The sequence below is a fragment of the Hyperolius riggenbachi genome, chromosome 3 (genome assembly GCF_040937935.1).
Source record: "Hyperolius riggenbachi isolate aHypRig1 chromosome 3, aHypRig1.pri, whole genome shotgun sequence".
Taxonomy (NCBI): domain Eukaryota; kingdom Metazoa; phylum Chordata; class Amphibia; order Anura; family Hyperoliidae; genus Hyperolius; species Hyperolius riggenbachi.
Genome location: NC_090648.1, coordinates 89273078 through 89286884, shown reverse-complemented (window position 1 = coordinate 89286884; position 13807 = coordinate 89273078). Strand labels below are relative to the sequence as shown.

At 44.7% G+C, this 13807-nt stretch overlaps 1 protein-coding gene across 4 annotated transcripts in view; it reads right to left on the bottom strand.

Moving 5' to 3' along the window:
* Positions 1-504: 504 nt before the first annotated feature.
* LOC137562818 (volume-regulated anion channel subunit LRRC8E-like) overlaps positions 505-13807 on the bottom strand; it is a 67389-nt gene continuing 54086 nt past the window's right edge. For all 4 annotated transcript variants that reach the window (XM_068274537.1, XM_068274539.1, XM_068274538.1 and 1 more), the window contains one exon: positions 505-8494. In XM_068274537.1, the coding sequence (XP_068130638.1) occupies positions 6197-8494 (2298 nt within the window). In that variant the 3' untranslated portion in view covers positions 505-6196. The remainder of the gene's footprint in view (positions 8495-13807) is intronic.

Here is a 13807-nt window from a genome sequence, read left to right as displayed (position 1 = left end):
GGTTACCAGTAAAATGGAGAATCAATTTCTGCCTGCGGACTTTCAAGGCTCTAAACCACATGGAACCCAAATACATAGCGGATCTATTGGAACTTTATGCCCTTCCACGCACCCTCCGCTCTGCCAACAAGATGAAGCTGATTATTCCCAGGATACACTTAACATTTGGTGCTCGGGCCTTTTCCTATGCAGCCCCTACTCTATGGAACTCACTTCCACAATCAGTACGAGAGGCTCCCTCTCTGGACAGCTTTAAAAAAAAGGCTAAAAACTCACCTCTTTTCCCCAGCCTTTGAGACTGCATAATGCAGGGTCACAGCGCTTTGAGTCCCCAGGGAGAAAAGCGCTATATAAATATTATTGTTATTGTGGTTATTATTTGTGCAATACTTGATGTAGAAGGTTGGAGGAACCTTCAGTAACATTAACAGCTTTTTAAGGTATACAACCACCATTTTTTTTCAATTTTACAGGAATAACTGTGTTAAATGAAAAAAGACAATATTTTACTGAAATGTTTATTTTTTATTCATAAATAGGTTTTAAAAAAAATGTACATCCAGACCAATAGGTCAGCCAGATGCTGATCGGTCCATAAAAACATAAGTCATAAGAATGCACCAACATTAAAATGTATGGATATTAAGCACTGTGTGGTTTCAGCATGGCTTCTGCATAGTGCCCAAGCTACTTCCAGTTATCTCGTATTTATAGTGATGTCATGACTAGGAGACCTCATGAAGGAGCATGTGATTTGTTTAATCAGCTGATAGAGCATTGCAAAGTTCTGATTTGCTGTGATCACATCCTGCTTTAGCACATGATCAAGATTAGCAAATCAGAGACTTGGCATATCTATCACCTGACCAAACTGATCACATGCTTCTGCACAAGTTCTCCTAGACAAGACCATTACTATGGACTTCTGTGCATACAATGGATGCTATTTGGTCTATTTTACTGCAGCTGCCTCATCAGATTCTTTGGTATTCAGATGCTGATCACCTATGTGACCACTTTATGTCGCTGGGAAGTTATGCTGGGAATACACAGATTTTTAGCAGATTTACAGTCCGATCGATTTTCCGATCGTTTTTCCAATCGCTTTCCATAAGAAATCGTTTAGAAAAACAATCAAAACTCAGATCAGACCTATGGGAAATTATCGAATAATCTGCCAAAAAAAAAAATCTCATGTGTATTCCCAGCATTAATACACTTTCAATTAATGCTAGGTACACACTATGCAATTTCAACCCATCGATCTGATGGGAAGCTAATTTATGACATGTCTGATCTGCTCCCGATTGATTACAAGATCGATTTTGTGCAGAAGTGATCTAAAAAAAAAATCTGGTTATCGATCGAGGACATTTTGGAAATTTCAACACCCCGCTCTGACAGGAAATTGCATAGTGTGTACTTAGCAGTAGGATAGCCAATCTCTGACCAATATTACCACCTCCATGTAGTATGAGGGATTTCCTACACAATCTGCTCATAGTATTCAATATCTGTCGACTCTCATACTACATGGAGACAGTACAATTGGTCAGTGATTTGTCAATCCCAATTTAAAATGTGTACCTTTCTTTATGCAATTTTGATCACCATTTAACAAAAGTATCTCAGTAGCCACATTAACATACACACAACTTTTAATGAAACCTCCGCAAAATCTAAACGATAGGAACTAAAGCATTTACAAAGTGGGTCTGCACACAAATGCAATTTTGATTGGCCAACTAGCACTCCCTTGTAGTATGAGATCTCACCTACACAATCTGTTCATACAAGTCATGGAAATGGTAAAATTGGCCAATCGTATTTGGAAGTGTGTATGCATACATAGGGTCAGAGCTCATCACATGTTGCTGTATGAGCCACCCGCCTACCTCCAGGACATTTTCTGCACTGTTGGAGGGACCATGTAACAGACAAGACGTGAAAATTATCTTCAGTGGGGACACAGACCATCTAGAAGGCTGATTCTTCAAGATTGGTTGCTCTAAGCAACTGACCCAATCAAAATCTAGGTTTTCTTTAAAAGCTTAAATCTGATTGGCTGCTCCAGGAAACCGCTCTCTTTTCTTCCTCCAGTTCTCAGAGACTAATTCATCAAGGCAGGTGCACATTCTTCCTTCATGACAAAGGTTTACTGCAATCTGAGCTACAGAGGGAGAATCTTTACAGTCAGGACCCAGGCAGCAATAAATCTTAAGTTGCCTACACATCCAATTTTGATTGCCCAGTTTTACCACTTCCATGTAGCATGAGGGCCAACAGATTTTGAATACTTTGAACAGATTGTGTAGGTACATTCTCACGCTACATGGAAATGGTACAATTGGCCAATCAAGATCGGATGCATGTACCGGGTGTTAACCACTTCACCACTGAGGGGTTTTACCCCCTGACCACCAGAGCAATTTTCACCTTTCAGCGCTCCTTCCATTCATTCGTCTATAACTTTATCATTACTTATCGCAATGAAATGAACTATATCTTGTTTTTTCCGCCACCAATTAGGCTTTCTTTAGGTGGGACATTATGCCAAGAATTATTTTTTTCTAAATGTGTTTTAATGGGAAAATAGGAAAAATGTGGGGAAAAAAAAATTATTTTTCAGTTTTCGGCCATTATAGTTTTTAAATAATGCATGCTACTGTAATTAAAACCCATGAAATTTATGTGCCCTTTTGTCCCGGTTATAAAACCGTTTAAATTATGTCCCTATCACAATGTTTGGCGCCAATATTTCATTTGGAAATAAAGGTGCATTTTTTTCAGTTTTGCGTCCATCCCTAATTACAAGCCCATAGTTTATAAAGTAACAGTGTTATACCCTCTTGACTTAAATATTTAAAAAGTTCAGTCCCTAAGGTAACTAATTATGTATTTTTTTTAATTGTAAATTTTTGAATTTTTTTTTTAATTACAAAAAAAAAAAAAATGGGGAGTGTGGGAGGTAATGAGTTAATTTTGTGTGTAAAAGTCATTTATTTGTATGTGAAAAATGTGTAGGGTGTAGTTTACTATTTGGCCACAAGATGGCCACAGTAACTTTTTGCTTTATTGCGACCTCCAAGCCTCCTTCCGGAAGCTTGGAGGAAGAATAAGGAGGCTGGACACGTGAGTTTCTTCTCACAATGATCGCGCTGCCCATAGGAGAGCAGCGGGTCATTGTGGGGCTTAGATCAACGAACGGGAATGGATTTTCCCGTTCATTGATCTCCGGGCGAGCGGGCGGCGGCGGTTTTACTAGCGGCGGGCGGCGTGTTTACGAGCGGGAGCGCGGACAGCGTCGGGAACGCGGAAAGTACGTGTTTCTCCGTCCCTGGTTTTTAAAGGATGGAAAAAGGGGCGGAGAAATACGTACGCGCGGGGGTAAAGTGGTTAAGCCTTGGTACACACTTACAATTATGATTGGCTAATCACTGACCAATTTTACCACCTCCACATAGTATGAAGGTCAATGGGTATTGAATACTATGGGCAGATTGTGTAAATAAATCCTCATACTACACGGAGATGGTAAAATTGGTCAGTGATTGGCCAATCATAATTGTGTGTACCAGGTTTTAGTCGCTCACCCTTCACTACTCCATTTTTAAACTGAATAGAAGGGTTGGGAAGCTTTAGACAGTATACCATAAAAATACATTTTCAGATGCTGCCTTTTGAGAATATTCCTAAAAGGTTAATAGCACCCGGGATTGATACAAGATCACTTAGGGCAATGGTGGAAATAAAGCTGAAGAACATCGCTTCGAGCTTCCCCACTGGACACTGAACGTGTCCAATGTATCTGAAGAACCAATAGGGAGACTAGAGAGGTGGAGCCAAGCCTGACTGGAAAGCAACTAGAAAATCTACATATTGGGCAGTCTACATTTCAGGGGCTATAAGGGAACTCATTTTTTTTCTAAGGATACATTTAGATTAAGCATTTATTATACACTCTGTATTTGCACCCCCTGTGGCCAGATCATTCTCTGCAGTAAGGCTTGCAAGTCACTCGACTGCAGTCTGAACAGAGAGCCAGATGGGCATTACCTCCACAAGAGGTCCAAAGTTGACGAGATCATGGAACGGAGTTGTTGGGGAGCTCAATGAAGTTTCCTCTCAAACCAATATGGGGAATAAAAAAGGTTCAGTAAATGGACTATTCATGTTAAAGTGTACCTGAGACTATTAAAGGTAAAAAAAAAAAAAAAAAATCTGTCCCTCGCCATCTTCCCATGACTCCCACAACGCCTAGATCCTCCACAAGGCGGGCCGGTAATTTCCCAAATCCGCACAGGGTCAGTCTGCCCAAGTGCTCCACCATCACGCTCCTGCAGCGGGGAGTGATCCGAGCCTGCGTAGTACCGGTAGTACCGCGCTGAACTCTCCCAGCGATGGGAGCATGGTGAGGTGCAGTATGCCTCCAGTTAGGAAATTACTGGGCTGGGAGGATCCAGGTGGCGAGGGACAGATCAGCCTGAAGGGGGCTGAAGGAAACCCCAGGAAGGTAGAATATCTTTTTTTCTTTTTACTGGTCTCATTTCCTGAAGCTTAGTGATTTAGTGAACTCCACCGAGGCAACCGAAAACAACTGCTTCTGAGAGCTAGCGTGTGTACAGTAGCCCCTGACTGCCCTTGGCAAGCAATCTTGACAAATGGACTTGGGCGAAAGCATAGTTCTTACCTCACTCTGATGATCCATTAGCCCTACGTCATCTGTAATCTTCTAGCTCAGGCTTCTCATACAGTTGACATGACTCATAACAACCAAAAAAAGCCTCACTGAGATGGAAGAACTAAAAGTAATTATGAACTAAAAAATAAAATAATATTAAAACCTGAGCTTATTTATTAGAAGGAAGAGTTCACAATATTTGCAAGGCGTGACTCTTTCAGAGATCCGCTGCAAATATTAAAGGCAAAAATATTAAAAAGGCAAACATGTGACTCCAGACTCCACTTACAAAGCATTCTTGAGTTCCTTTTCTACAAGGCGGTGGTCACCTTTAAAAAGCAACTTGTAGCCATTTTGCCGATCGTAGCCAGCACCGCGATTAACAGGTGCTAGTGGAAAAACACAACACCACAATTCACAATTTGTTTATTCCTATCGCTGGCCGGATTTTCAGTGCGATTGTGCTCATACCTGACGGTTTGTGGCGCAATTGCGGCAAAATCGTGGCAGTGGAAATAGAAGGTAACTCAATGGCAACGCATTGCGATTGTGTTACCTAGCGGGATCGGGCCCTCCGAGCTATTTATATCTCCACATTCTGAACAGCAAAGGCACAGTAGATGCTTGAAGTGGATCGGAGCTCAGAACTTCCTCTCCGCTCTAAGAGATTAGGCACAGTATGAAAACACTCAGGGGAAAAAAAAATGTCTGTTACAATGCACAGAAATCCCACAAAATACCCTGAAAATCTACTGGCTGAACTTTCAGGGAGCAAAGGAAGGGTTAAAGCATCTGTCTTCATGTACAGCCAGCACTGGCAGCCCAGAGGTGCTGTGAATTATGCCTACTGATTACACACTTATTACACTTAACTGTAGCTTAATAAATAATGCCCAATGCAGCGGATTTCTACAGCATTTCTATGCGGAATTAACACTTTTCAGTCTGTTCTTTGCAAGAGCTCAGGTCCACGTTAATACAAACCGTTGGGCAAAATAGGTTTCCCACTTTGCAACAAGCAAAGCCGGCAGTGGAACGAGCAGACCAGAGAGAAACGGGAAGGCACAGGAATCCAGAGCATTCCCTCCTGTTTTTACTTTTTTGTTTTACTAGGTTGCAGTTGTCTATTAAAGCAGCTACTGTTTCTGGTGTGTTCGGAGGGTACCGTACATTAAGATTGTGTAAATCATGGAGTTCAGTTTTTAAAATAGGGCAACTTTACTTCACACATTAAGGCTGTTAACATAAGGCAGCTTGTGTTTTACATCTAAGGAGGCTTTGCTACAGAGGTACAATTTTAAAGGAAGGCTTTGTTGAGGTATGACTATGCAGTAAAGCTAGAAGGAGATAAAGACTTCCTCTAAGGTGCTCTTTATCAGCAACAGCCTCTTCCTGGAACCTTGTTTTTCCAAAGATTATTTTTTCCCACAAGTCTCTTTACTAGCATCTAAAATTTGATCCCCTGTTCCTAACTAAGTTACAGTACTATAATATCCACAATGTGTCAAAGAAAAATCAGGGCTCTTCACTGAGCCTCTCCCTCACATCGAGAGGCAAAGTCTCCAGAAGTAAATTCTCCACCACAAACCCTGACTTCTTCAAAGCAACACATGAGCCAAGTTCAGCTGGCAAAACATCAATCTTGTTCCCCTTTATATCCAGCTTCACTAGATTAACAAGAGATCCAATTTTGGGGGACAGGCTGACGAGTTTATTGTTTGCCAACTTCAGAATTCTAAGCCTTTGGCAGAAGAAAAGCTCATTGGGGAGATCCTCTAAAAAGTTCTTTGACAAAGACAAGTATTGCAGCATCTGCAAAACTCCTACTTCAGGGGGCAACTCTCTGATCTCATTGCAAGAAAGATCAAGATGGCGGAGTTTGGTGCAGAGGAAGAGAGGTGGTGGCAGAATAAGGATCTTGTTGTTATTCAAGCATAGCTCTTCCAGGCCCTTCAATTTACGGATGTGGTCCGGGATATAGGCAATTTGATTGTGCCAGAGACGAAGAACAGTTAATTTACGACAGTGCTGCAAACTTATAATTTCCTCTATGGTGTGAAGGCAGTTATCCCTCAAGTCCAACATCTGTAAATTCGTGAGGCTAAAGACTGCATGAGGAATCCGCTCTAACTCGCAGCGAATAAGCTCAAGTTCTTTCAACAGAGAAAGCCTTTTTAAGGCATTAAGCGTGAGAAGCTTTGTCCCATCATTGTGGATACTAAGTTTCTGCAAATGACTAGCTACATCCGTGACTGACTGGGGCACTTTAGAAAGATTGCTCTTCAGTGAAAGGACCTTAAGACTTTTCAGCTCCCGCAAGCTTTCCACAGTAGCAGTTTTTGAGAGGTCTTGAGACAAGCAGCCTATCAAGTGGAGTTCCTCAAGGGCTCGAAGGCCAAAAACCCAAAGAGGAATCTCCCTAATGTCGTCAAACTTTATCTGAAGGACCCTAAGGTGATCTCTGAGGTAAGTCATAGAGTTGTAATGTACTTTGGCTGGACAATTGAACAAAGACAATTCTTCCAACCTGATTAATTTGGATACCAGTGGAGGGATGAGAGCGTCAGTTAGCATTTCCAGTTTAAGAGATTCAGTCTCGGTCACCTCAAATACAGTATCTGGCAGGCCTGGAAGCTTAAAGAGGTGCAGTTCTAGGCGGCCTTCTGGTGTCTGCTGAAGCTTCTGTCTAAGTTTATCAGCTGGCCACTCATGGTTAAGGTTGAGCTGTCTCAGTCGACTTTCACTGACCTCAGAAAGAAAGACAGCAAACCTCCTAGAGTAGAGAGAATCATACTGATCGACCAGATGGAGCATGAATGCAAAATCATTCTTAACGTCGGGAATATCACCAATCCCAGATTCCTCCCGCACAGTACGAAATGAGTATTCTTTCAGAGAGCGCCGGAAAAGCCAATATAGTGTATAAATGCAGGTCAAACCATAGACCCCCAAGAAGCACAAGTATGATATAGACAGTTTAGAGAATAGATGAGCTTTGGTATGGTTGCAGCAAAAGCTGTTGTATCCAGTCATGTCTTCAGTGTGCACACTACAAGGGACAATGAAGTTTATTTTTCCTACCAGTGCGGCATTATAGATTGTAATGAGGACAAATTGACAAAATTTTAGCATTGTCTGGCGCATATACATGGAATAGAGGAGATCTCCTTCTTCCACATGGTGCCGGAACTTCTTTACTTTCTCAAAAAGTGCTTTGGCTTGTTCTCCTTCCTTTTTGTCCAAAACCCCAGCAGAAGGAGTTTCTGCCACCAGCTTATCTGGGACTGGAAGGTCAGCTGTTACAGGGCTGGTCTCATCAAAGCTGGGTTTTACAACCTCCATATCTTTAGCCTTTCCTGGGCCATTATCTCCAGTCACCTCAAAAAGAGCTCGGGTGGTCCAAGGAGAGTCAAAACACTTGCCCAATATGGCAATGAAGTGCTCTATTTTGGAGCTTGTGCCTGGAAACTTGAACCAGAAGTTTCCACAGATAATAAACATGAGGGTATGAATGACCACGAGATATGGGAAGTATTTTGCGTACCAGTGCAAGGCTGTCTCATAGCACATTTGGTTAATAAAGCTGTATTGTTGAAGGTCCAGGTTATTGCGTAGGCCAGTCATCTCACGAGGTGGACCTGAGGTAGTGGCAGGTGGAGAAGTGGCACTCTCATTCCCAGCACGATCCGTAGCATTTGTGGCTTCTGATCCTTTTGTGGCTTCTGATCCTTGTGTGAATTCTTGACAATATATTTGGGATACGACATCAGCCGACGTATGGTTCGGAAGACAAATGATCTTGTCCTGAGTTATCTGTTAAAAACACAACACAAAAGGTTTCAGGAAGAAAAATAATGGAGAGCACAATATTTTATCTATGTAATTGCAAATTCGATGTCAAAACATATGAAATTCAGACCAAAGGCAGGCATGGATTACAATGAACAAATTCACTCTAGCAAAAAAAAGGGAACATTTTCATTGGTCCACCATAAACCAATGAGAATCCTCCCTGTTGCTGAGGATTCGCTTTGGCCTTTTTTCAATCCAATGGAGAACCCCATGCTTCTGCCTAGCACCGATCTGTGTCCTGGGACAGAGCGTGTCCCAATGACTGTAAAAGGCAGTGATTGTCCATGTAGACAAATCCTGGAAGATCAGTGTGAAAGACTATCGCTGCAACAAGAGATCCCTCCATTCAAAGTACTCAGGTGTGGCTAGTTACGCACTTCCAGGTCCTCATTTTAGCATTTCCGCCATCTGATCTGCAGTCAGTTGTGCTGCTGCTGAATTAAACATGTCATTCGTTCATCGTTAAAGAGAACCAGAGCTGAAAAACAAATAGAGTTATACATACCTGAGGCTTCCTCCAGCTCCATAAGCCTGGATCGCTCCCACGCCGCCGTCCTCCACTGCCTCTGTCCGCCGGTACCGGGTCCCGTAATATCTGCCAGTCGACGCAAGCGCAGTGTGCTCCCTCTGTACTACGCAGCCGCATAAATCCGGAGGGAGCCCCTGCGCATGCCTACAACTGGTCGCGTCCGGCGGAAGTGGCGGGACCCGGTACCGGCGGATAGAGGCAGCGGAGGACGACGGAGGCTTTCGGAGCTAGAGGAAGCCCCAGGTATGTATGACATCTTTTACCATTTTTAAGCTAACCCTCGTCTCTGGTTCCCTTTAACAGTCAGGAATCACTTATTTTATAACGACACCAGCTAAGCGCGTAAATGGAGGTTTAGTATTAAAGGCTGAATGAAGATCTGTTGATCCCATGATGTACCAGCTGAAGACCTGAAGGTCTTGCCACTATCTGCCAGATTCACAGGTACCACTTACAATCAGTGGTGACAATGGGCAAACGGCCTCCAATGGGCTCCCAGTCATGCCCTAAATTGAACAGTAGGTCTTTAACCACCCTGGCGTTCTATTTCCCCAGGATTTCTGTGCAAGAAGTGGTTCAATTAATTTCCAATAATTTTCAACCTTTTTTTTTTTTTTTTTTGCAATCTTTTTTTTAAATATTGAATTCAATACAGGTTATTGTATTGAATTCAACTAAAAAAAAAAAAAAAAAAAAAAAAAAAAAAAGTGTTTACTGCGAGATGTTGATGACGCTGTGTGACCCTGGTGTCATCAACGCTGATCGTCGGGACATGTCATCGCTGAGGGAGAAGCAAAATCCGCACAGGGACATGGAAGAAGGCACTGGGGAAGCTATCAGAGGTACGCGACGAGGGATCAGCACGCCAATGGTGACTATAATACCCAGATGTGTAGCCAGGTGTATAGGGAGCCACATGTAGCCAGATGTCAGGGTAGCCAGGTGTGTAGCCAGGTATAGGGTGCCAGGTGAAGTGTAGCCAGTTATGGGGTGCCCGGTGTAGTGTAGCCAGTAATGGGGTGCCAAGCTACCCCCCCCCAACACCTTCCCCCAGGCTGTGTGCGGCCGGTGGGGACCCCCAGGGGGTGGGGGGGGGAGTGTCCCTGTTTTCAGGCTGTTGGTGGGGACCCCCCTTCTGGGCAGGGAGGGGGGCCCCGTTCTTTGCGGGCTGTGGGGTGTCCCCGTTCTATGCTGGCTGGTAGTGGCCGGTGGGGACCTGCCTTCTGGGCAGGGGGGTGTCCCCGTCCTTTTCTGGCTGTGGGTGGCCGATGGGGACCCCCTTCTGGGCGGGGGGGGGGGGGGGTGTCCCCGTCCTTTGCGGGCTGTGGGTGGCCGGTGGGGATGTCACAGGCCGGGACTTCGGCGTTAGAGAAAGAAGGGATTCTGCTGGCGCCGCTGGAGACAGCCTGGGTGAGTAGAACAGGACTCACACCAAGGGAAGGGGTTCAGGGGGAAGCTTGCATGGGGGATGGGAGAGGGAAAGGCCACCCACAGCCCGCAAAGGATGGGGACACCCCCCCCCCCCTGCCCAGAAGGGGGGTCCCCACCGGCCACCCACAGCCTGCAAAGGATGGGGACATCCCCCCCCCCGCCCAGAAGGGGGGTCCCCGCCGGCCACTACCAGCCAGCATAGAACGGGGACACTCCCCCCCCCCCCCCCCCCCCCTGCTGCACAGAGGGGATCCCCGCCGGCCACTACCAGCCCGCATAGGGAATCCCCCTGCACAGAGCGGACACCCGTCCGCACACAAAGGGAGAATCCTTGCACGCAGCACATTCTCTGCCCCGCCAGCTGCACAGGGATTCCTCAGGGTGGCTGGATGCTTGTTCTGTATGCTGGGGGTAGCACAGATCGCTATCCACAACGTACAGCCAGGCATCCAGCCATCCTGGGGAATCCCTCTAATGAGGGAAAATTGCAGCGGGCGGTGCAGAGAAACAGGAAATCTCCCTGGCGGGATTGACTAGCTCAGCTCGTCCAAAACACTTTCAGCAAGTTTTTGCTGGACGAGCTGAGCTCGTCCAGAACGCTAGGGAGGTTAAGGAGTCTCGCACCATACAAGAAAATAGCTTAGGCTGGAAATCCCAGCCTGATGCGGCAGCAGTTTTGCACAAGAAAAAAATGAAAACCAAACAGAAATAGGATATTCTATCTTCAGAACTAATGGTGTATCTTGTTCTCATTTACTCAGGAGGAGGGTGACCCTCTTCATCATCATCATCCAGCTGTCCATAAAGAAAGCTGTGCTGATAATCTATAGTTTCCAAATGCAAGCTGGCTGATGAGCACCATATCTCCAGAGATACATGGCGCATAGGAATGATCATGGAGATGCAAACACTGTATATAAAATCGTTATAAAACTCTAATATAGTAAACATTTCAGTATAGTGAACTACCTCTCCAGGTCCTGGCCAATCTCCATTATAAGTCTATGGGAGCAATGCCTGTTATAGTGAATTTTGATAATAAATCTTCTGTTATAGTAAACCTTTTTTTGGCCTCGTCGTGACACTGCCTCTGGATATAGTAAACAGTGGGCGGGGCATTATGTCAGTGTGAAACCCATGGCCTGCTGCTCCCTTCAGGCTGGTTGTAGGCGAGTGGATACTATACCAGTGATTTGTCCAGCCTGGCTATGCATACTTAACCTTGTAGTCCACCAAATGTGCAAGTGCTGGTACTGTACCTCTACTGGGAGGACAGAGTTGCTCCTTTGCAGCAGAGAATGTACCAGGGCATGCTGGGCCATTTCTAGGACAAGTTCTGATATAGTAAACCACTTCTCCCGGTCCTTTGGAGTTTACTATAACGAGATTATACTGTATTTCAGAGTTTATACAGGATTATGTATATTTTTATGCAAATATATGCAGCTTGAAAATGGACCAATCAAGTCCAACCCGGGTTTAAAATGACTGGTCCATTTTCAAGCTGCATAGATTTGCAAACAAATTTACATAATTCTGCAAGAACTTGGAAATATTTGCATTTCATTGATCATCCCTAATAGTGAGAGGTAAGTACTGCAGTAATCACGTACATACTGTAACTCTGTACAGAAGAGATTGTAGGTCTGTGCAGCACGTAACAGACAATGGCCTCAATTTACTAAGATCATGCTGGAGATAATAAGGCAACACACAGTAAGAGAGTTATCTTATCTCTTCATTCCTTAAGTTACCTCCTCTGTAGTTAAGTTACCTCCTCTGTAGTTATTTTCACACGGAGTTAATTAACAGCCTGTCTAACTCTGGAGTTATTTTAAGGATTGGAGAGTTAACGTAAAGACAGAAGAGTTAACTTTAGGTTTGCCTGAGGTAAAAGGTTTCCTGAATACGACATGCCTCATCACCATGGTGACAACTCTAGAAACGTTATTAACCCCCCTGGCGGTATGACTCCCGAGGCTGCGGGAGGGTTTTTTTCCCCTTTTTTTTAAGCATGTAGCTACATGCTTCTCCCCTCCCTGCAGCATCCCCACGTAGCGTCCGATCGCCGCCGGCGCTGCTTGCCCATAAGGAAATCCCGTTCTGAACGGGATTTCCTCGAGGGCTTCCCCCGTCTCCATGGCAATGATCGGAGTGACGTCATCGACGTCGTGACGTCACAGGGAATCCCGATCCACCCCAGGATGCGCAAGGGGTATGCGGGGGGGGGCCTGTATCGGGGAGGGTAGCGGCGCATCGGCGGCGATGATCAGACCAAACACGCAGCTAGCAAAGTGCTAGCTGCGTGTTTGAAAAAAAAAATTATGTAAATCGGCCCAGCAGGGCCTGAGCGGCACCCTCCGGCGGCTTACCCAGTGTCACACACGGGGTTACCGCCAAGGAGGTTAAAGACAGGAGATAAGCTTAGTGAATTGAGGCCATTTTCTATAATGGGCTTCTTTTATAAGCACACCTGAAGTGAGAGGATATGGAGGCTGACATGTGTTTCCTTTTAAAGAGGAGCTGTTAGGTATAAGGTCTCAGAGAAAATAAACACATATATCAGTAGCTAAAGATTGGCTGTACTTACATATGCATTTCACTGTCCACGTTTGTACTTCACAGAATTTGTATATAGTATATGCAGAGATAGATGCTCCTGACAGCTATGGCAGGTTCCATGTTTGTCTGTCTCCTATGAAGCCAAATGTGTCGTCATGTCCTGCCTGCTTCCTGATCACAGAAAAGCTCGTACTGAATAACACTAGTGTGCAGTGAATATTAATTAGCCATGTGGCTAGGAACAATAGCGGACTTCTGCAGTGTACTCTGCCCGAGATTTATTAGTGCTGTGAGCTAGACTGAGTTGCAAGCTGCTGAAACTTGATCCTGTAACTTCTCCTTAGCAGCCGAGGGGAGGGCCCCAGAATGCTTTGCAGTATGGTATGCGGCTTGCGTCCTCTTGGGTCTAACAGCTTTGCTGATAAGCACACATCAAATGTAAGAGAGATTTTTATCTTCACTATTGCCTTTTTGGCTTCCGTCTAAACTGTTTAACACAGGAGAATAGAGGTTTAAATTAGCTTCTGCAGCCTGACAGTCTTTAAACGATGCATATTGCCAGGCGCTTCTTTTGATCCTCTGCCTCTAAAAGCCGGGTACACACGCCAAACACAAAAGTCACAGAAAACACACGACCGACGATGCGGTAATTACCACCGGCGTTATCAGTTTGGTGCGGTTCTTGGTGGTCTTTTCTTGTGTTTGCCGTTTGTTTTCCACCGTTCTGCACACTCTGTGCTATTAGCAAGACT